Below are 24382 nucleotides of genomic sequence, written 5' to 3' on the forward strand. Positions count from 1 at the left end.
ATTTTTCAAATAAAAAAATTGTTGTCTACAGAAAAATATTGCTCTGCTTATTAAATGGTGCTATAATAATAATTTGAATCAAAAATTACATTATAAGAGCACAATTTATGTAACAAGGAGCTTCTGTCATTATGAAAGGAAAGAAATTCAGTAACAAACACTTCTCAACATTGATATAGAAACACCAAGAAGGAAAAGCAATGGAATTATGGAAATTGTGAAATGCAAATGATGGAGAACTGGAAACAAAAGTTTCAAACCCTCGCAATTCACTCAATATGAAGTATGAGGGCACCACACAGAAATCCCTCCTCTCATGCTTTGGCATGATATCAATCTGGTTATTAATGGCCGTCTTAGGAATGTTCTACATGCACTTCGGTCCAAAAATAAAGCTCCCATTGCAATTGCTGACCAATTGTGTCCCAGATGTGCTCAATGAAAGACAAGTCCATAGACGCGGCAGGCCATGGAAACACATTAGTGCCGCACAGGCAGCTCACAGTAGCACGCGCAACATACAACCTGGCCTTGTTTTAGAAAACTGCTACGGGTACATATTGGAGAAATAGCAGTACCACTGGTTCCATGACTAATGAATGCATGGTAGAGCTTTTCATGTACCTGAAACGAAGACTAGAGGGGTCTGGCTACTGTACATTATGCCAATCTACACCATAATCTTGGGAGTAGGACCAGTGTGATATTCGCTAGTGAAGGCGTCTTCAAAACTCATTTGGTATCCAGACCAATCTCTGGCTACTATTGCCTCCAAAACAAAGGCAGAATTCAGAGCTGAGAAAGATTGACCTACATTCCAGTAATCTCTACTGCTATCTAGCTCTGCATCTTGATAGTATTTCAGAGCGATGACTTGAAGCCGGTAACACCTATAACTGGACATACCTCATTGCGGTGCAAATGTCTTCTGATGCTTTGTGTAGACTCTTTGACATTTGATGCTTTGTTCGTTTGATGCTTTAGGTTTGATAAGCGACGTCCAACTTGCAGTACGGAATGGATCAATTGTGGAGCTAGTAGTATGGTAATTTCTTCTGGGTCCCAGGAGCTGTTTTTCAACACAACAACCCCAGGCCGCATGTTCCTCATATTACAATGAGCAGCCTGTGTGGCCTAAATGTGCTACCATGGCCTGAAGCATCTCCATACTTGACTCCTATCAAGCACATCTGGGACATCATTGATTGACAATTACAAAGGGAGCTGCCAGCAGCGGATCTTGACTATTTGCGTGTGCAAGTGTATTCAGCATGGCAGAACATTCCTCAACCATTCATAGCCTCATTGACACCATGCCAAGGTGTGTAAGTGTGTGACCTCTTGTGTGGCAATCATGCTCAATACTGGATAAATGGAGATGTTTTGAAATTGTTGGTTCCACTTTTTCATAATTTTATTATTAACATGTCTATTAACCCTGTGATTTCCATAATTCCATGGCTTTTCCTTCTTGGTACTACAATTTCAATGTGGAGGAGGAGTGTAGTTTAAAAAGAGTCCGTCAGCACAAAATGACTTCAAATCAAGCACTGGCGCTCAGTGCTCCTTGGTATTGCTAAACAATTCAGTCCATGCTCCCAACTACTTATTTTTCCTTTTATCTCAGTCTCTTATAAAGCCAGAGCTGTGAGTAGGTGGAAGATTGCACTGAAATGTTTAGCCATGCCAGTGAAGCACTGAGCATTAGTGCTTGGTTTGAACAGTCATTCTGTGCTGACAGACTCCCTGTAACAAAGTTTAGCTACATTCACAGTCAATGCTAAAAAACTAGCAGAAGTCATTTTAATCAGTGAGCAGACGACCTTTACTAACTGTAGAAATGTTGCTAAAATGTAAATTTGCAATTTTTCCACAGTTTCGGCTGCTAAAATATATGCAAGCAGTATTCAAAGTTCTGCACACTTCAGAGCTGAAAGCTCCCAAGTATTCCCTGCTGGTTCATCATAGAGTTTGTTAGCTCTGGCGAGTTATATTTTAGGACAATAGTCTTTACACCAGCACCTGAACAGTTTCCAACACCAACCAGCAGAATTATGAATGCAGCTCCGTATAAGGTAATACAATTCATTTACCAAGTCTTCCAATATTTAATGCAGATTATATCGCTATATAAAATGTAAAATAATGCTTAAAGGGGATTATCTTGCTTCAAGCATAGTTATGAAAAATGTCTTTTGTTATCAGACAAATTTTGTTGTAGTATTTATTTTAAATATTTTCTAATTAGATCCAGAGTAGCATTGCGGCTTTAAGTCTCCTCACCTCGACATGCTTATCATGTCACTCTCCGCAAGGAGAAACGATACTTCTTGGATACTAATTAGAACCAAAAGCCCTGACAATATTCAGCAAATTGCTAGTATGGGATAAATGTGTTCTACAAGAGTGGACCAGCAGAGGGCGATATTGCACTGCGAATGATCAGCTCTAACCACCATGCCTACCTTTTGCCCTGGAAGGAGATGGAGGTGAGGAATTAATGAAAGGTTTTTGCGGGGTGGTACTTGTGCCTCGTATTCCTGTCCGACCAAGGCTGTGTCTGTTGGCATTCTGTTCACTGCTGACTCTTTGATGACCGACACTGGGCTCAGACTTCCGTCTTTTTCTGTAATCACTTGCAGAACTTGGAAAATAAAAACCTCATTTAATTTATGTGCAAAATATCCAAATGTGTGTAATTTTTTTGCAGGAGTGGTTAAAATATGGTTATTTTCACATTACCAGCTATACGACATTTAGGGATACCCAGCCCTGCAAACCTCACCCCTATAATACCTGAGGAGCAATAAGTGTGACCCTACGACTTTCGTCAGCAATAATTCTAACATAGCCCATATTGACATCTATCATGATTATATAAAGATGGTACTAATAATTTAGGATCGTACCAGTATAAATATATCAATGATAACTACAGTATATATTGCCATCTATGCTCAGTGTACAACATTAAAAGGATATTACCCTGTCGTACATTTATGGCACGTATGTTTTGGAGATGCCATAAATGTATTGGAGATGCGAATCCCACTAGTGGGATCTGTATCTATTTCGAGAACGGGGCTGTGACAAGAGCGACTGTCAGTGGAGAGTCCAAAACCCTATTCATTTGTATAGGAACTCTGACTACTTCTGCGCTGACAGCAGGTCAAGTGTGGGCCTCGCTCTAGAGATGGATGCAGACACTGTTGGTGGACCACCGCTACTATGCATTTATGGCACATCCTGTAGATAAACCATGACAAGGGAACACCACTAAACCAAAAATGTTATCAGCTTCTTTTTCAAGAGGGAAGGGAAATCTATCATTCCCACCATCTTCTTCTGATATTTCTTTACTCCGTTATTACATTATATAGACTGCAGATGTTCAGTAAAATAAATTACAATGGCTGATGTTCCAGATTCCCAGAAATGATATCAAAGGCCTCCATACACAACAGACTAATGTCGGCAGAACTTGTCAAAGTCAATGGGTTCGATTGACAGGCTAATGAGTATGAGAGCCCCAGACTATCCACCCCCAGATGATTTCAGGGGAGAAGGATATGGCGTATTTGATTTTGGACTGATGATTTTTTTTTTGTGGTTATCTGAGAGACACGCTGCTGCCAGAGATGTCTGTCAGTGGCTCTTTAATAAAGACCACAATGCCACAAGCGCTGGTGTGTATGGGAGAGTTGGTCAAGATAGCTGCCGGACGAACAATCGGCTGAACCATTAATCAAGCGATAGCCATCTAAAGTGTCATGGGGGGTTTATTCTTTATCCATAGGACAATGTTCCTGAGTGGGGCTGAGCCCAGTCACAATAAATAGAATGGATGTCGAGCATGTGAACCTCCAGCCCATTCAAGACAGAGCTCTTTCATGCCACATTCTTAGATAGGCTTTCAGTTCTGGAAAATCCCTCCAAATTTCCAGAACAAACTTCTCAAGTTAAGTGTAGACATGATAGATCCCGAAGATACTGTTAGTTCAGGTCATAAAACCACCCACGATGGACCTGAAACTTACGGACATCGAACAGATGCTAAAACGCATCCACATGTCATCTGTCTGGGGCAGAAGATAAAGCTACACAATTTTATGCAAGAATCAAATTTAAATATGTGTTATTTTCATGCACCATTAATGTCTCTTATTTTCAATTCATCACAGTGATAAAAAAAACCACACACAGTTTGGCCTATGCTTTCTGTCAGTCAGTAGAGTTACCACCTATGGTAGAAATCTACCGCCTTCTTTAACAAGGGAAGACACAGTCTATCTACGGTATATCCTTTCCTAAAGGGAGTCCTTCACCCCCAAAATGGGCTATACAGTGTTGTATGAGACTTAGACCCTATAACAACCATACTAGCACCGTGCAGTGTCTGAGAAAATGACTTAATTCGCATGCAAATGAGCAGGCCAAGAGTTTGCTGCACCGCTATGCACCAAACGTTATTTTCCCCCACTACACAGATACACCTAGAAGTGCAGTGATTGTCGGCAGAGAAATGAGACGCTCACGGCCACGGTGGCTGCACACATGCCGGCAGCATTCAGAGTCAGAAATGGTGGAAAGGCCCCAATATGCAAATGAGGAGGCGGAACGGTGCACAAAACTCGTGGCCACGACCAGGGCACACCGAAAACCTCCTCATTTGCATGTGAATTAAAACTTCTTTTTAGGCATTGTACCAATCACAGGTGCAGTGCTAGTATGGTTGCTATAGGGGTTAAGTCCCCTACAACACTGTGTAGTCCATAAAAAATATATTTTGGGGTGACGGACACCCTTTAAGGATTATCCACAACACTTCAGCTTTAGCATGTTTGAGAGCTTCTCAGGGACAAATATTCAATACTACAATGTATGGGGACTGTGGAGGTTGATTCAACACCATAATCTTTTGGTTCTTTATTTGCCAAGAACGTCTTGGATCAGTATTTCTATTTTAGAAATAGAAGTGCTAAGTTATTAGAATTAATGAATTTTCACAGTCTGTGTCTATATGATTAAAAGGTGTACATGGGTAATAATTTGTAGAGGGTATGTACAAAATCATTCCAGTTACATTACCTGGAAGGTCTTTCATTGCCTATCGATGGTTGGTATAATGATGTCTGTAGGAAGAAAATAACGTATTACTGAATGAAGACACTGTACACATTGTATACATACATATTACGTACTTTGCAGCCATCTGTCTGCTTATAAAGCACCAACACAAATATTTAAAAAAATACTAATCAGTGCTCAGAACCAAGTCATAAAACCATTTCCATCAGGCTGTGGAGAACATGCTGTCCTGTTAAATAAACCATGGTCATATATAGGACTGCCTGCAGTAAGAACGCTTGGCACTTCAAATGATGCTCTTTGACATCCTGGCTGTTGCAGAAATGTGGGGTTAGGAAAGGACAGAGATGAAAGGGCCAGCTGTACACTGGTAGCTCATGGAAAATGACAAAATCATGCAGTTAAATATAGTGAAGGGATAGGCACAGGAGCCTAAACTGAGGCCTCATACATCTCAGCCTTCCATGACTCCAGGGGGATCTATAAATATATGTAAACTTCTTTACTAGCAAAATCTGCAGTGCTCTGATCCTTTCAGCTGAAAAATCTTAAGCTATATATTATATATTCAGTTCTCAAAGCATAAAAATTGTATAAAAACAACCTGATGCGTTTCTGCCCTTAGCTAATATTTACCATTCTACATTGGAGTGCTGCCTTAATATATTTGATATATATATTTATTTCACCCAATAGGGCCGATTATCAGTGTCTGTCAGGATAAAAAGCCTTAACAGGCATTACACTGCACCCAAATGGGCAAGGTGCATACTGTGGTTGTGGCTACTCTGGGGCATAACATGGGGAGCACCTGACAGCAACCACAGTCTCGAGGTTGTTTAGGTATGCCTGAAGCTGGATGTATGTATGTATGTATGTATGTATGTATGTATGTATGTATGTATGTATGTATGTATGTATGTATGTATATATATATATTGCTCTAAAAATTAAAGGGAACACTAAAGTACCAAATCCTAGATATCACTGAATGAATATACCAGTTGTAAATCTTTATTGATTACATAGTGGAATGTGTTGGGAACAATAAAACCTAAGAATGATCAACGTAAATCACAACTAATATCCAACGGAGGTCTGGGGTTGGAATGATGCTCAAAATCAAAGCGGAAAATTAAGTTACAGGCTGATCCAACTTCAGTGGAAATGCCTCAGGACAAGGAAATGATGCTCGGTAGTGTGTGTGGCCTCCACATGCCTGAATGATCTCCCTACAACGCCTGGGAAGGCTCCTGATGAGGCGGCAGATGGTCTCCTGAGGGATCTCCTCCCAGACCTGGACTAAAGCATCCGCCAACGTCTGGACAGTCTGTGGTGCAACGTGACGTTGGTGGATGGTGTGAGACATGATGTCCAAGATGTGTTCAATCGGATTCAGGTCAGGGGAACGGGCGGGCCACTCCATAGCTTCAATGCTTTCATTTTTCAGGAACTGCTGACACACTCCAGCCACATGAGGTCTGGCATTGTCATGCATTAGGAGGAAAACAGGGCCAACCGCACCAGCATATGGTCTCACAAGAGGTCTGAGGATCTCATCTTGGTACCTAATGGCAGTCAGGCTACCTCTGGTGAGCACATGGAGGGCTGCGCGGCCCTCCAAAGAAATGCCACCCACACCATTACTGACACACTGCCAAACGGGTCATGCTGAAGAATGTTGCAGGCACCAGATCGCTTTCCATGGCGTCTCCAGACTCTGTCACGTCTGTCACGTGCTCAGTGTGAACCTGCTTTCATCTGTGAAGAGCACAGGGCGCCAGTGTCAAATTTGCCAATGCTGGGGTTCTGTGGCAAATGCCAATGGTCGTGCATGGTGTTGGGCTGTGAGCACAACCCTCATCTGTTGACGTCGGGCACTCAGACCATCCTCATGGAGTCGGTTTCTAAGTTTGTGCAGACACATGCACATTTGTGGCCTGATGGAGGTCATTTTGCAGGGCTCTGGCAGTGCTCCTCCTGTTCCTCCTTGCTGAGGTAGCGGTCCTGCTGCTGGGTTTTTGCCCTCCTACGGCCCCCTCCACGTCTCCTGGTGTACTGGCCGGTCTCCTAGTAGTGCCTTCAGCCTCTGGACACTATGCTGACAGACAGCAAACCTTCTTGCCACAGCTTGCATTGATGTGCCATCCTGGATGAGCTGCACTACCTGAGCCACTTGTGTGGGTTGTAGAGTACGTCTCATACTACCATGAGTGTAAAGCACAACCAACATTCAAAAGTGACCAAAATATCAGCCAGAAAGCATTGGTACTGTGATGTGGTCTGTGGTCCCCACCTGCAGAACCACTCCTTTATTGAGTGTGTCTTGCTAATTGCCAATAATTTCCATCTGTTGTCTACTCCATTTGCACAATAGCATGTGAAATTAATTGTCAAACAGTGTTGCTTCCTAAGTGGACAGTTTGATTTCACAGAAGTTTGATTTACTTGGAGTTATATTATGTTAAGTGTTCCCCTTATCTTTTAGAGCACTGTAATATATATATATATATATATATATATATATATATATATATACATATATACACATACAACCTAATTAAAAAGAAAGAATAGCAACTTTGGAAATAGTCTTGTGCCTGTAATCTGTATGGACTTTGCATCTCCACAGTAACAGACTGCAAACAAACCTTGTGTAGTCTGATCCTGCAAAGAGCTTCTATTATTTATCCTTCATTTCATACTAAAATATATTAGTTTAATTTGCAAGAAGCTGAAGATGGCTGCCAGATCAAACTGTACTCAGGTGTTTTTTTGTAGCTTGTTAACATGGCTCAAGCCTTCATAGGACCTGAAGACAAACTAGCAGGAAATTGAGAAGGATTGCAAATCTGCCTCAGTTTTCACGCTAGACTAATTGGGACATTAAAAAAAAAAGTTTGTGAATGGGGACATTAATTCGCCTTTAAGGGCAACCTGGTTTATTAAACATGCAGTCTGGTGAGCCATCAGAGTGTTGAAGAAAAGGCAAGAGGAGCTGAACACATTGATATACATGTTGTGGGGGAAAGGTTCAGTATAATAGATTTTATTGATAAAATTCCTGCACAGTCTGGGTTTAGCAGTGAAATGGGCGGTCTTAGCGAATATTAACATCTATTTGCATAATTATGCATAGATGGCAATCCTTTAGGGATTAGGACCACCCTATCGTCTGCTAAACTGAAAATATGCATACATTTCAATAAATAAAGTAGTTGTTAGGGCATGTGCAGACAACCGTATTTTTTAGTGCGATCCGACAAGACATTGGATCACACTCAGAACAATGTTAGACTATAGAGCCATGCATAAGTCTGATTTTTTTCCTCGAGGTGAAAAATTGCTGCATTTCCCAAATTTGATTCGATTTTCAGCACTTGGCCATGCACAGGTCAACAAAAAAATTTTTTTTTCTGGTGTCCAAAATATTTTAATGAATTTGGGGTATTTTTGGGGTGCTGATTCTGAATATGCTATCAGTTTTGCCAGATTGGCTCAAGTTTTTGAGATTTTTGGTATCTTATTTATAGCACTTGTTGGTAAATGCGACGCATCATCTCATTAATTTCTTTGGATTAGTACTTGAACTGAGCAGTTCTCAATATAGTTTTGTGTTAATTAGTGTTCTAAAAGTTTGTTCATAGCTTGATTTTTGCACTAACTTTATGTTGTTGTCTGTTTTCCAGTGAAAAGCATGAACTCATCAAGAAGAAGTTGTCTTAACGATCCAGACTCATTCTGTTACATTTGTGGTGAATACACACTGCCAAAACATAGAAGAAACATAACAGACTTCGTAAAAAAAGTGTATTTTGCCTATTTTGGGGTTATGCTTGGGGACCAAGACAAGTTTTGGGCACCACACATAGTGTGCAAAGCATGTATCGAATTATTACGAAAATGGAGCAAAGGACAAAGAAAAAGCTTCAAATTTGGTGTTCCAATGGTGTGGAGAGAGCAAAAAAATCATCATGATGACTGTTATTTCTGTGCAGTGCAAGTGCAAGGATTCAATAAGCATAAGAAACGAAAATGGGAGTATCCTAACATGGAATCTGCAAGAAGGCCTGTCCCTCATTGTGAAGATGTGCCTGTACCTGTGTTTACCATGTTACCTGACCTTCCCCCACCTGATGATGATGAAATGCAGGGTATGGAGCTAAACATCAGTTCTGGAAGTGAACTAGAATATGAAGGAAGTTTCAGAACACCTACGCAATTTACCCAAGGAGAGCTCAACGATCTAATAAGAGACCTCAACCTCTCAAAAAGTGCATCCGAACTTTTAGCTTCAAGGCTAAGTGAAAAAAAATTGTCTGACGCCTGGAACTAAAATTACATCTTACAGGACCAGAGAAGAAGCACTTCTTCAATTTTTCTGTGAAGATGACCTACTTGTATATTGTAAGGATATTCCTGGCCTGATGCTGCAAATGGGTTTACAAGTATATCGTCCTGAAGTCCAGGCTTTTCATAGATAGTTCTAAAAGGAGTTTGAAATGTGTTTTGTTGAACAATGGCAATCAGTGTGCATCTCTTCCAGTAGCTCACTCAACTAAACTTGCAGAACAATACAAAAATGTCAAAATGGTCTTGGAGAAACTGTGCTACCATGAACATTCGTGGCTGATATGTGTTGATTTAAAAATGGTCAACTTTTTACTTGGACAGCAAAGTGGATACACAAAGTATCCTTGCTTCATCTGCATGTGGGATAGTAGAGCAAAACATCAGCACTAGGAGAAACTGAATTGGCCTTCAAGGGACACCTTGACAGTAGGAGCATCAAACATAGTGAACGAACCTTTGGTGGACAGGGAAAAAATCATTCTACCACCACTTCACATAAAGTTAGGATTAATGAAGCAGTTCGTCAAGGCATTAGACAAAGATGGTAATTGCTTCATGTACATCTGCAGATCTTTCCCTGGTCTTAGTAGCGAAAAACTGAAGGCAGGAATCTTTGATGGTCCTCAAATTCGGAAACTCATTAAAGATTCAAATTTTCCTAAGGAAATGAATGACATTGAAGCTGCTGCATGGTGTAGTTTTGTGTTGGTAGTGAAGAACTTCTTGGGAAATCAAAAGGCAGACAATTATGAAGAACTGGTACAAAACATGCTATTGAGATTTAGAAATCTGGGTGTACACATGAGCATTAAATTGCATTATCTTCACAGTCACTTGGACAGATTTCCAGAAAACCTTGGAGATTTTAGCGAAGAACAAGGGGAGAGATTTCATCAGGATATTATGGTGATGGAGGAAAGGTACCAAGGCAGATGGGACAGACATATGATGGCTGATAACTGCTGGAATCTACAGCGTGACTGCCCGAATAGCTCACATAGAAGAAAATCATATAAAAAGCGCTTTTCCAGCGATTTAATGTCTCCTATCTTTCATGTCTTCTTCATTTTTGAAGATTACTTTCTAAAACTAGTTAAAATAAACTAAAATCAACATTTACTTTGTTAAATTTATTGTATTCATGACAATATCAATAAAGTTAATGCGCGTGTAGCAAATTACGTCTTTTTTTTACACATTTTACGAAAAATCTCAAAAACTTGAGCCAATCTGGCAAAACTGATGACATATTCAGAATCAGCACCCCAAAGTTACCCTAAATTCGATGAAATATCTTTGGCACCAAAAATGCTGTTGACCAGTGAGTCCATGGAAACCAGTCTGATTTCCGCGCACTCAGAAAATGGAGATTTTGGAAAGAAAAATTCTCTAGCTCTCCTCATCTGAGAGAATTGGATCACACTATGCTGACACTGACCAGACTCTGATCGGACTGTCATTTGCATAATCATCGGCACATTCTCTCAGATGAGAGAATCTATGGCTGTCTGCACCTGCTCTTATACTGAGATATCTCCCACAAACCTATGTATATCAATCAGTTCAGCTTGCTCTACAACACGCTGCCCACAGACTTGCACTGCATTTCCAAGCTGATGGGTTCACTTTCAATACATTCGAAAGCAGTTTCAGGATACTACTAGCCTACAAGCCCTAAAGATGAGAGTACAAGTCTGAACTGACAATGTTAAAGACCATCCTCTGCTCGGAGGTGCTTTACATGACATATTATCGAGATACATACAAAGCCCCTATTATTCTCAGGTCAATAAATGCTACATTCTCAGCAGTTTCCTTTTCAACCTGTCAACAAGCCGTCAACAGAAACATAGGTATACGATAAGAAATGGAATACTCCTTCAGCAGCGTTGCTCTCTAGTTCCACATGGCTCCTGCAGTTTATGGCTATATATACGGTATATGTAATTTTTTTTTCTTTCAAGTATAACAAAAATTATGAAACCACTGATTGAAATAATCTATGTGAAATGTTATGTTCGTGTCTTACTTGATATATGTACTATGGAAAGGACAATCATTTTCAGTGACGGGAACACGTTCAGGCTATTCTCAGTTACTGCTATCTGATTAGATTCACTGAATGGTTTCGGAATAATAAGTGAAATGCGTTGTGCAACCTTCAATCTGCTTATTGGAGATTGAAAATTCTATGTACTGTGAAAATTCTATGTACTGTAAGTTATTCTGACGATGAATAGCACCTGACCTTTCATTATGCTTTATTGACTATCTCTGGAATAATTATCACCTTTAAAAGATAACATAAAGGTGGCACTAATGATAAGACAAGCTTGTATCTGCTGGTGCACGAGAAAACACGGCTAAATGCACAGCGAACAAACCTAAAAAAAGAACGGATTCGGTGTACAAATATGGGATTATCATTAAGGCAAGGTTTTGCAATATGCAGAAAAAGAATCACTTACATATACAGTATATAGTGCACAAAAATATAAAAAGCACCGAGATACTCATTTTTTGTTTCTTTAGAGCAGGCATGAGATGAATCTATTCTGCACTATGAATTTAGGATTTTCTTAAAGTAACTTGCAGGCTGCTGTCTAGAGGTCCATCCTTCTATGGCATGCTCATAAATATTCATTAGTGGTTCAGCCATCTTTATAATAGTGGATCGGTCGATCAGACCACTTGACATACTAGGTTAAATTTACACTGCGGCCTTTAAGTTCGATAGTTACAAGTGAAGCCTCCAAATAATTTGCCGGAATAAGAAAAAAAACTAACAAAAGAAAAAAAGAAAAAGACATAAAAGGACACAAAAAATTTAAGGGATACCAATTATTTTAATGTCCACAAAGAAATATCATGTACACAGATAAGGACTAAACCCCAAAAGTTGGAGACCGATGCACTGGAAAGACTGCTGTTCATATTTTACTTCTGGACTAGTATCTATCCGCAAAATGCTCTAAGTTATATAAATATATCTATGTTATAAAAAAAATAATAAAAAAAATCTAATAATGTTTTATTCGTTTTTACATGTTAAATTAAAAGATTAAGGGCTACATTTCAGGTTTAGTATAGGCTGGATTTTGCAGAAAATAAAAAGTCACATTTAAGGGAACCTGTCAAGTCGGATAACGCTATTAATCTGCAGATACAGGGTTAATCTGTAAGTTGATAGCATTATGAAGGTGCTCGATCACTGTACTGAAAATGCGGCACCTGGGAGAAAAAGTACTTTTTTTTTCCCTGGGAGCTGCTGGCTTTCAGTCGTACAGGTGTGCCCAAGCAGCTGCAGTCATCGCTTACTATATTGTGAGTAAGCGTACCCGACACGTGACTAAAAACCGTTTCAGCAGGACATCAGTGCAGAGTCAGCTGTCAGTCCGACCGTAGCTCTCAGTGCTGCGAGCGGTGATAGCAATTACTTTGGCCACGACTATGACTGAAAGCTGCTGGCTCCTGTGAGACAATTTATTCTCCCCTGGTGCCACAATTTCAGTACAGTGGCCAGTCACAGTCATAATGTTATTAACCTGCAGATTAAATCTATATCTGCAAGTTAACAGAGTCATCTGACCTGACAGGTTTCCCATAAATTAAAAAGTTGAACATTTTGTCTTCTTACTCAAGAGAACAAGTGAGAAGAGTACAGTTGGCCAATCTGTTCCCCTGCGGCCACAGCATGGGAAAGGTGTGGTTGCCTGTGGCTTATGCTAGAGATATATCCTTCGTTTTGAAAAACGGTGGACTTTATGAGAAAACCTCTGTAATATGAATATACTGCATAGAAATAGGTAAAAAAAGAAGCTATATTGCCATTTTTCAAGTAATTACAGTAACTTAGCCCCAAAAGATGCCCTCAAACACTTTTGAAAAGTAAAACACGAGATCTCGTAAAAATGTCAAAATCCTGTCTGTCCAGTTCCAACTTTGTATGCAATTCCTTCTCTATGTATATTTGCACAGTTCCAAGAGTGAGATGGAAACAAACGAGTGTTATTATGAAGGAAAGATCCATCAATTACAGTATATGAAATTATTGATTTGTATATTTCTTATGTAAAACTAGTGTTATGGAAAAGGTATACTCCAACACCCTCCAGGGTACGTCTACACACAGAGGAAATGTTGCAGAGAATTTCTGCACCACAGAGGCATATCACCAAATCCCCAGCGCTTATGAACCAAATTGTGCAAATTTTGGTAGAGGTTTTCGTGCCGATTACCATGCGGAGAATTGCAGAGTGTGTTAAAAAAAAACCCACTATACCCAACTCCAAGGGTATGTGCACACGCTGCGGATTTTGCTGCAGATCTGCAGCGGATTTACCATGCATTTACAGTACCATGTAAACCTATGGAAAACAAAATCCGCAGTGCACATGCTGCGGAAAAAAACGCACGGAAACGTAGCGTTGTTTATTCCGCAGCATGTAAATTCTTTGTGCAGATTCCACAGCGGTTTACACCTGCTCCATAATAGGAATTTGCAGATATAAAACCGCAGGTGAAATCCGCACAAAAAACGCAAAAAACGCTGTAAATCCGCGGTAATTCCGCAGTGTGGATTACCTGTGGATTTACCAAAATCAGTCCGGAAAAATCTGCAGAGTAATCCGCAGCGTGTGCACATAGCCTAAGGCTCCCTTCATGGCCTCTGTACAACGTGTCCCATGCAACCGCTGCAGCAGTCATATAGAGCGAAACGTCATAGTAGGCGGTCAGGCCGTACAGGGACCAGTAGAGGATCAGACAGGGTAGATGGAGAAGTATAGTAGTTTTATTTTTTATTTTTTTTTTTAGATTTTGCTTCTGATTCAAAAGGAATCTGCAGCAAAATCCACAATAATCCGCAGTCACTGCAGAATTTTTCCCCCCATTGAACTCTATGACAAAAATTTGCAACAAATTATCAATAAACCAAGAGAAAGAATTAATGTGCGAAATTAAATGAGGCATCACATGTCCATTTATGCACAAATATTTTTTCACAGTAAGCGAACTGGATTAGATGTGCATAAAGGGGTTACCTCATCTTAATAATTGGGTAAAATTGAACAAGCAACTTAGAATAGAGATATTTTGTAATTCTGGAGTGTAATGTCAAGTTTACAATTGACGCCAGAACCGACCGTTCTCTTGGCATGGAGCCCGCGCTTGCAAGCTCTTTGCTACACAGCTTGAAAGCGCAGCTCTGAAACGGTCAGGGTTGCTGAATCTAGCAGCCTCAGTGTCCCTGCGTTTCTCCAATGGAGAAGAGTCTGCGTCTGCTGACAGTATTGTAAAAGATACAATTTGGCCATCAGCAGAGCCTTGCCACCGGCCCGGTCATTCTTTAGGACCGCACAACACTCCAACAAGCAGGAAGGTGGAAGACTGGAGCAGCGTGCCCCAGAAAATGGGAACGAGACAACTCCTTCCATTTTGCTGCTCCTATGTTATGCCACAGATTTTTCACTCACAAATCCTAACAGAAAATCCACAACATTTCCTCCACTTGTGAACATAGCCTTAATGTCCCCATAAACAGACAGATGAAGAACTTCAAACAATGAATAAGATTTACCTCAGTAGACACACGAGGGGGACTCTCCTGCACATAATCCAACAGTTTTTTAGGAGGCTGGCGGCAGACACAGAACAGAAATGCAGAGGTGAAATGGATAATCATGATAGTAGACCATTACCAAAGTGACGGAGAATGTTGGTGTTACTTTTTCCAAAAAAAGGCTTCAAAAGGTAAAGAAAGCAAACTACTGACATGAGGAAAAACAGAGAAATTAGTGGAAGGTTGTGAAATGTCTACATGCAAGCCACACAAAGCAATAAGCACACGTCTGCTGAGTGCTGGGGACACGTTAGTGCCGCGGATATCCTATGCAGGTAGTCACTCTAGAAGCTTTTAGCAATGGAGAGAAAACACAAAAACACCACACACTGACAAGAGGAAGACATGCAGTCCCAGCACTCGGTAAACACCCTATTTTGCACCATTTCTCCTGTGCACCTCTTTCCACGCATGCTACACTAGTCAGTAAATGCGTTCTAATAAATGTAATGGCTAATTATTTATGGACTTATAATGTGTTGTGGTCGCACTGAGAATTTTACCACAGTAACCTTAGAAAAGCTGACTGACAAAAGCTCATGATGGCTGATTGATTGCTAACTTTTGTCAATAAGCAAGTCATGAACGCAGCACCATTACTGCCTGGAAAAAAATGATTTCCCTGGAAATTAGTCTTTGGGAACTTGCATTGCGCCATCAACAAAATATACATAAAAAATGTACATGAAGTTGGATATTAATTTTATTTTACTAAATTGATAGAAAAAAAGAAACCTCACATAGGGTACATCTGGCATACACAGCGGTTTAAAAAAAACAACTACAGAAAGCCCTAAAATTAGGGTTCAGTGTGTGAATGAAGAAGTCTCAGCAATTTTTTCCATGATTGGTACTAATTATGTAGTTTGGTGCAAATGTATTAAAATACTTACGGAATGTCGTCATCTTCGCCAGTCTCCATCTCTGCGCCGGTCATCTTCTAGCCCAGGTGACTGGTCTCCAGTTTTGCCAGCTCACACTGTGTGGGACAGAGCCTCTTTTCCAATGTAAGAGACTCAAAACAAGGCTCCACAGACTTACATTAAGGCTATGTGCACACGTTGCAGATTTGACTGTGGAATTTTCTGTGCAGATTCTGCATTTCTTGGCAGAAAACGCAGGTCTGAATCTGCGCTTTTTTTTGGTATGTGCAGACTTTCTTGCGGATTTTTTCCTTTTTTTTTTACCCCTGCAGATTTCTATTATGGAATGGGTGCAGAAACTCAGCAGATCTGCAAAAAGAATTGACATGGTCCTTTTTTTTTTTAATCTGCTGCGTTCTCCGTGCAGATTTTTCTGCACCATTAGCACAGGATTTTTTTTGCCATTGATTTACAATGCACTGTAATAAAAGCCAAACCCAGGAGTGGAACAATCGGGAAAAGTATAATAGAAACACGTCACCACTTCGGTATTTATCACCCACTCCTGGTTTTGGTTTACAAATACGGAGGTAAAATACTGACCAAATACTGAACGTGGCCTTAGGCTGGGTTCACATTGCGTTGCACGCGTCTGTTAGACGGACTACGTTACACGGCGGCATAACGTGGTGTAACGCAGTCTGTTAACGCCGCCATTAATTCCTATGTCGGACGCATCGCTAGCACACTCCCACAATGGGCATGCGCTAGCGATGTGCCGTCATTGAGTGACGGACCCTGGGACGCGGGCTGCTGCGTTTCCGGGTCCGACACTGTTAGCGCAGATAGAGCATCTGCTAGCTCTATCTGCGCTAGCACGATGGAATGTCGGCACTTGCGTTAACAGCAGTCCGTTAGCGTATGTGTTGAATGGGCTTCTGTTAACGCAATGTGTACCTAGCCTTAGAAAGCAACTTCTGCGCCACACATGAAGACTGGTATGAGCTAGAGAGCAAGATTTCAGGTCACATGAGCCCGAAGAGGACCGGTGGGGTGCTGGAAACTGAGGAAGACGATGATCAGTAAATGTTTTAATCCACCTACACTACATTACATACATATTTTGGAGGGAACAGAGGGAAAAATTGCTAGGACACATTTAAATCACACACACAAAATCCTGTATACTGTAGTACCTGGCCACTGCAGTCATTTATCGCAGAAACAATATTGTAGCGTGTCAGACCCTTATAAATGTACTATGATACAAAAAGTTGATAAGTTGTCTGTCAATGTGCTCTCTGCACTAACATTCATTTTTTGGACAGGTCAGTATGAGTTAAAGAAGCAGTCTTTTTCTATATACAATACAGCATATAGGCCATTAAAAAATTTGGCGGCCTTGTGTATACTTGTTTTAGTGAAGGTGCCATTATGTTCATCATCTTGGTTCCTTCCTTTTCACTAATATGGTTAACATGTCATACAATACTCTTGCTCTTTATAGTCAGATGGGCATAATCTTATTATATTGCACTTACTCTGCTCCTATCTAATAGCAGCAGTGATAGATCAGTGCCATAAATTTTCTGTCTCCAACTTACTCTGCAGAGACTCAGTGTACCCTGAGTGATGTAGATTCACAAAGTAGCATCTCAGTGTATTCTATGTAACACAGCTTCTGCCTGTCTTCCCTGCTCTCTGCTTGTGATAGATTTCTCCCTGTCAGAATGTAGTGAAAACAGGCAAAAGCTGTATTTTCAGCAGAACTACCTGTCAACTGGATATGTATTTATAAAGAAGCAATTAAACCTGGGCAGATTCATATTTTTGTCATGATCTGTGTGTGAGAGCTTGTTTGGCAGTATGTTAGCAAATTACATCTAGTAGAACACAAGGAACATATCAGCACTAAGCTGCAAATTTGAAATGGATCAGCACTAAATTAGATGTGTATTTCAAAGCTCAGATGACTTGAGTAGAAATTTTAAGTTTACATACAATACCGTTCAAAAGTCAGAGAATACCCTGAAGGGGGAGGACAGGTTGGATTTAAAGCAGTTTAGATATTTTTTAAAATTAAAACTAATTAAATTACTCTTACACATAAAAGGGTTGTCCGGTCTAAAATGAAAAGTCTGTTATCACTCTGACTGCAGACTTTTGAATCCCCCCCAGTGCGTGCACTGCTTGGATTCGCCGGTTTCTGAGGTGGGACCAGCGGTGATATATGCGATATGCATACTCCCGGGCAGAAGCAGTTTATTGGGCGCAGCCTTGCTCCATACAAGTGTATTGAGCAAGGCCTCGCCCACTGGATGCCTGTGCTCCTGGACAGCCTTGCCCACTAGATGGCCACACCCTCGCTCCACACACTTGTATGGAGTGGAGCCGCCCCCAAATAGGCAGCTTCTGCCCGAGAGTATGCATATTACATACAACACTGCCATTCCCAGCTCAGAAATTGGCAAATCCAGGGGGGACTTTTTTGGGAAGGGATTCAAGGTCTGCAGTCACACAGGGTGACTGCAGATTTTTTGTTTAGACCAGAGAACCTCTAAGTATGAACATTGTAGGCCCGATTTCAGCACATTTTCACCATTCCAGCAACTCTGCTTTCAACCCACACAGACACACAGACAGAGTACTACCGCCCCCGTTGTAGGTCAGCATGTGATGAATTGACCAAACTATCAAAGCTCAGTTCAATTAGCCAAGCCAGCCCTCCTTTCTGTTACGGTTGTTGCAGATTAAAAAAAAAAAATCAGCTTTATAAAGTGTTTATTTGTAAGGAGGGTGAGAAGACGACACAGAGTCAAGAATTAAATGTTATGGTAAGAATATTAATGTTTTATAGTTATATGTTTTCATATAGATTTGCATTTTATCCTTATGGCGGGTTTGGGTCTTGATTTCCTTGAAGTTTCATCTCAAGGCTGTCCCTTGGGATTGGGGAAGACTGTCCATAGGGGAACTAGTGGAAGACATAGTGATACAGTTTGCATCACTCAGGGTAGTATACATAGTTAAAAGCTTGAGAATAGTCCATATGTTGGGAGGGGTTAGATGAGATAAAAAGGGTAGTATTTCCTAGGCAGAGCTGGAGGAAGCCTAAGAAAGTGACAGGTATAACAGATTCAAGTTCAGTGGATGCAGCAAAGGGTCCTGTGAGTAACAAGTCTCCAGTACAGTGTTAGGACACACCCAAAGCTTTGCACAGATCCTGGGGCGGTCCAGGGAATAGGACCAAGAAGAGGCATAGGATTCCATGACTCTGTCCTCCCTAGGTTCACAGTGAGAGGTAAAGATGGTGGGCCTCAGGAAAGCTGTAATGTCCGATAAGAAGTCCCCATTACCAACAGAAGCTGTTGAGGTGGGGCAGGTTGGGCAGAATGGAGGCAAAGACTGATCGTGCACCAGACAAAGGGAACACAAACCGAAGGGGACTCTGTCTCATTCTGTGTGCCACAACCATTGCACTGTAAAGCTGGACCTAAAGTCTCCTGTTGAGTGTGCAGCTGTATCAATTCCCATGGATGAGAAGGTAACAAGGACTACCGTGCGACAAGTGATTACGGTTTAGAAGAAGGGTTTCAGGGCAAAGAGAATTCAGTTCTGGCCCAAAGCACCAAGCCATGGGCCCCTCTTCATATCAATTTTCATAATTAGCAATACATGTGGATACATAAAACTTGAAAATATAAACTGGTTTTGCATGCCCGTCTCCGTCACTGGTGATTGACAGCAATCACTGACTTGTCTGAGCTTATGCTGCACACAGTACTTAATCCAAACAATACTGCACTGTCAATCAACAATGAGGAAGGAGGGTTTTGCAAAAGCAGTGAGCTGAATGGTGCACTGAGCCTCTAGGCCGCACCAAGTATGCACTGAGTGCGCTAATTAGAACATCTCATTAAACTTTGGTTTCTTCAGAGTGAAGGCAGAACTAGAACACTAAAGATACAGTTTTTATAGGGGCTGTGTCCCTTACAAGGTTATGTATGATATGCTTAGTTTATATTGTGAATTTGAACTGACAAATTATGAAAAAAAGGAAGAAACTCTAGACAACAGTTTTTTGTGTATAGCTTTTTTCCATAATGTGGCTTTCTCATACACTGTCATTTTCCCACGGTCCAGAGGTTACCGCTAGTCACTGAAGCTCGGCTCCCAGCATCTCATTCACCAGTAGTTTTCAGCCGGGACGTGTTGTGAATTCTGTGGCTGAGTTCACTTCTGTGGTCACAAGTGGTATTGCAGTCTCTGGGCTTCCTCCCTCAGGTGTTTTGGTGAGCTCGTTGGCTGCCTTGCTATTTAGCTCCACCTGAGTCTGTCTTCCTTGCTCCTTGTCAATGTTCCAGTGTTGGATCTGAGCTACTGCATCTTTCCTTGGGCCTGCTGCTCTGCTAGATAAGTTCTTCTAGTTTGTTTTCTGTTTTTTTCTGTCCAGCTTGCTATTGTCTTTTGCTGGAAGCTCTGAGAAGCAGAGGGGTGCACCGCCGTGCTGTTAGTTCGGCACGGTGGGTCTTTTTGCCCCTTTGCGTGGTTTTCGTTTTAGGGTTTTTTGTAGACTGCATAGTTCTCTTTGCTATCCTCGCTCTGTCTAGAATATCGGGCCTCACTTTGCTGAATCTATTTCATTCCTACGTTTGTCTTTTCATCTTGCTAACAGTCATTATATGTGGGGGGCTGCCTATTCCTTTGGGGTATTTCTCTGAGGTAAGTCAGGCTTGTATTTCTATCTTCAGGCTAGTCAGCTCCTCAGGCAGTGCCGAGTTGCATAGGTAGTTGTTAGGCGCAATCCACTGCTGCTTATAGTTGTGTGAGGATAGATCAGGTACTGCAGTCTACAGAGATTCCACGTCTCAGAGCTCGTCCTATTGTTTTTGGTTATTGCCAGATCTCTGTATGTGCGCTGATTACTGCACGCTGTGTTGCCTGATTGCCAGCCATAACAGGGACGGTCGCATATTAGCACTGTCCAGGTTGAAAACTGTATATTCCCCATATATGGATTACAATATGGGACGCAGCGATGGAGAGGTATAGTATATTGCTGTTTTTTTATTTTACTTTTATTACAGGAGATCGAGGGCTTCGCAGGAATTAGGTGTGGTTTTAAGTATGGTTTAATTAAGAATAATAGGTGAGTTTGTGTGTTTCTTTCAATTAAAGGACTTTATTCTGGCTGTGTCTTTATTTGCCATGCAAATATAGGATTAGTAATGGGGGCGTCTTATTGACGCCTCTCTATTACTAACCTCGGGGCATGAGGTTACCTGACGGTGACATTAACCCCCCCAACTATTACCCCACTTGCCACCGCTACAGGGCAAGTGGGAAAAGCGAGGCTAAGTGCCAGAATTGGCGAATCTTAAAGATGTGCTTTATCTGGGGCAGCTGAGAGCTGATGCTTTTAGCCATTGGGGGGGCCAGTATCAATGGTCCCTTCCTAGGCTATTCGTATCAGCCTGCAGCTGTCTGCATAGCCGTTGCTGGTTATTAATTATGAACCCCACGTCATTTTTGGGGGGTCACCGATTTCAATAGCCAGTAAAGGCTAAGTATACAATTGTGAGCGGATATTAACATAGCATGGGACGCTCCATGGGTATTACCCCCTTCCCAGGCTATAAACATATGGCCCCAGTCGCTGGCTTTCCCTCTACTGGTTTTAAAAATTGCGCAGGAGCCCACGCCATTTTTTCCTGAAAAATAATCTTTTATTAAATAAATACATGTACAGTAATTTGCAAACACAATGTACTAATTGTATTTGTCACTGACATCTATATATCTACCTATTCTATATGTATTTACTGTACGTAATCCATCTCTTCTGTCCTGTCGGCTCCTGCAGTGATTTTACAGAAGCAAGCAGATGAATTACCGGCTTTTCTATCTATCCTGTGCAATATAAATACATAATAATTATGTGTGTGTGTTACTGACGAGTGTGTATATATATATATATATATATATATATATATATATATATATATATATATTCTATGTGTATATATCGATTCTATCTATTCTATTCTAACCTGTCAGTGTTATTTTACTGTAGCGGCACTTGAATTACCGGCTTTTCAAAGGAGGTACAGTTCTATGGTAGTGCACTAAACTTTATTAGCATGCATAAAGAGACCCGAGTTAGCCCCGAAAACACATGAAAAAAAGGCACCAAAACTGCAACATAAATGCAAAAAAAACCGCACCAAAACATGCTTTTTTGACGCAGCTTCTTTCCTGCCAAGAAATCAGGCTTTGCTGCAGAAAAAAAAGCAGCAAAAACACCCAGTGTGTACATACCCTTAAAAGGGTTCCTTTCTTTGGACAATGTTTACTTGTTGGTAAGATCATCATGTGCCTCCTGCTAATACCCCAAGAAATATACTGTAATCTGTGCGGTAACTTGGCAGAAAATGTTTAGATTCACTGCCATTATGACTATTTTGACTGCAAATTAAGGAAACATAAGGGTGGTCTCTGACTTTTGCACTGTGCTGTATATACTTTGAGAGAACAAAAATGTATTCCTATTTGGACATTTTCCAGTTCTCAAAACTCATTCAGTGTCGCTATCTTTCTGAATCTACTAGTACTATTAGTTCCCTTTTCATGACACTAGTACAAGGATGTATTTGCTTAGGAATACTGCAGAACAATGACAACACACAGACCACTTCTTATATTTTTGCATCTACTTCACATTGGACGTAATTCCTTAAAATGAGTTCAAATCCCAAACTATTTATATGCACATGTAGGTCTTTCAAAGACAAATCCAGCAATACCTTTTACGTGTTCAGTCTGTTTGGCTGTTACTGAGAAATCAGCGTTTGAATTGATATGCAAATGAGGCTGACGAGCTAGTATAGGTCTGAAGCCTCTGTCTCTCCAGCTCTATTCCCCACCCAGCGCTGCTTTGTCATCCTTAATTGACAGCCTCTATGCTTGGTGACTTCAGGCAAAAGAGCCCTCAGTCAAGCAGGAGGCGGCGGCACTGGGTGGGGAATAGAGTTGGAGTGACAGAGGTTTCAGATCTACAAACAGATCTTCAACCACGTTTACTTATCAGTTTCTCACTAATGGAGGAATAGACTAGACATGTAACATTGGACATTGCTGGACTTGTCTATAAAAGAGCTACATATAACTAGATTGGGGTGTAAAATCCTGCTGACAGATTCCCTTTAAGATGATATTTGTGTCAACAGTCATTAAAAAATTATCTATTTTTTCACACTACTTGATAATGTATGTGCGTGTGTATATGTTTTCATGACAGATTTAATCTCAGTTGGTCACAGTGTTTAATTCATTAAGCAGATGTGTAAAAGTAAGAAGTCCTTGCTGGCTTTAATGGTTTCTGTGGTTTGTACTGTGATAAGCATTTTTTCACTTTATCTAGAGTATGCAGACATTAGACTCCCTAAAATATCAGTTTACGGAAAATCTATCGCAAAATATATATATCATGTTAACACAAGTGTTACTCTTAATTTTTCCCATTGTTAGGACTGTGAATTGTTCCTGTCTACCATAGGTGCACAGCATACGCTAATCCTTGATGGTGCATAAGTGGGAGTTAATAAACCAGAAGCTTCACAGGATTAGATAGTCCTAACACCTATTGGAAGCATTAGTATCTAACCTCACTTACCGGATGGCCAAACTCCAGCTCTGAAAAGAATTTATACCATGGTTCATTTTCTAAATCTATCTCATCTGGATTTATACGACCGTTCTGGAGTAGGAAGCAAGGAGGGGGGAGGTCAAAAGGTACTCAAAAAGGGTACAAATTCTAGAATGATAGCAGTATACAAGCATCAAACACTACAGCAGGGGGTGTCCAACAAAAGATGCTTATAAACAGCACCAACACTTAAAGCGGATCGGTCACCAGATTTTACAATACAAACTGCATACATAACTAACTACATCTTTTAGACCTGATGAGGATGTTGTATTCACTTTGAAAATCCAAATCAGAATAGCTGTATAACCCTTTATGAACGTTTAACTCAATCTCTGCCCGCTTCACATGATTGACAGGTCCTCAGTAACTCTCCTGCGGCGGACATGAGTATAAGCTGCAGCCATTCAGGCTGGGTCGGCAGAGGTTAAACTTGGACTCGTGAGCTTTTTCGTCCACAAATATGGCAGCCAGCAGCAATCCTCCACTAAAGACACACAACGTCCAAAGACCAAAAACTCCACAAAAGGCAGAAAGATAGTTGGCGTCCAAGTATGCTTGATAAAGACCTACACTAGGTCAAAACATACCGATGAATTAGGATTATTATATTTTTTTTCTTACAACTTCATCAGAATGCTCATCTAAGCATCAGGATTATGGAGCCATCCTGAACTAGATTTTCATCAGGCCTTAAAGAGAACTATTAACTAATGTATGCAGAGTGTGCTGTGGAATCTGGAGACAGATCTC

The 24382-nt window shown here is 40.8% G+C and overlaps 1 protein-coding gene across 19 annotated transcripts in view; it reads right to left on the reverse strand.

Moving 5' to 3' along the window:
• SORBS2 (sorbin and SH3 domain containing 2) overlaps nucleotides 1-24382 on the reverse strand; it is a 433609-nt gene that overhangs the window by 57356 nt on the left and 351871 nt on the right. For 10 of the 19 annotated variants that reach the window (XM_069744350.1, XM_069744346.1, XM_069744344.1 and 7 more), the window contains 4 exons: nucleotides 23597-23680; nucleotides 15020-15076; nucleotides 5089-5132; nucleotides 2466-2644 (listed from right to left, as the gene is read on the reverse strand). In XM_069744350.1, coding sequence (XP_069600451.1) covers nucleotides 2466-2644; nucleotides 5089-5132; nucleotides 15020-15076; nucleotides 23597-23680 — 364 coding nt within the window. The remainder of the gene's footprint in view (nucleotides 1-2465; nucleotides 2645-5088; nucleotides 5133-15019; nucleotides 15077-23596; nucleotides 23681-24382) is intronic. The other 9 variants (XM_069744352.1, XM_069744353.1, XM_069744355.1 and 6 more) reach the window with 1 other exon arrangement.

The sequence above is a fragment of the Ranitomeya imitator genome, chromosome 1 (assembly GCF_032444005.1).
Source record: "Ranitomeya imitator isolate aRanImi1 chromosome 1, aRanImi1.pri, whole genome shotgun sequence".
In the NCBI taxonomy this organism is placed as follows: domain Eukaryota; kingdom Metazoa; phylum Chordata; class Amphibia; order Anura; family Dendrobatidae; genus Ranitomeya; species Ranitomeya imitator.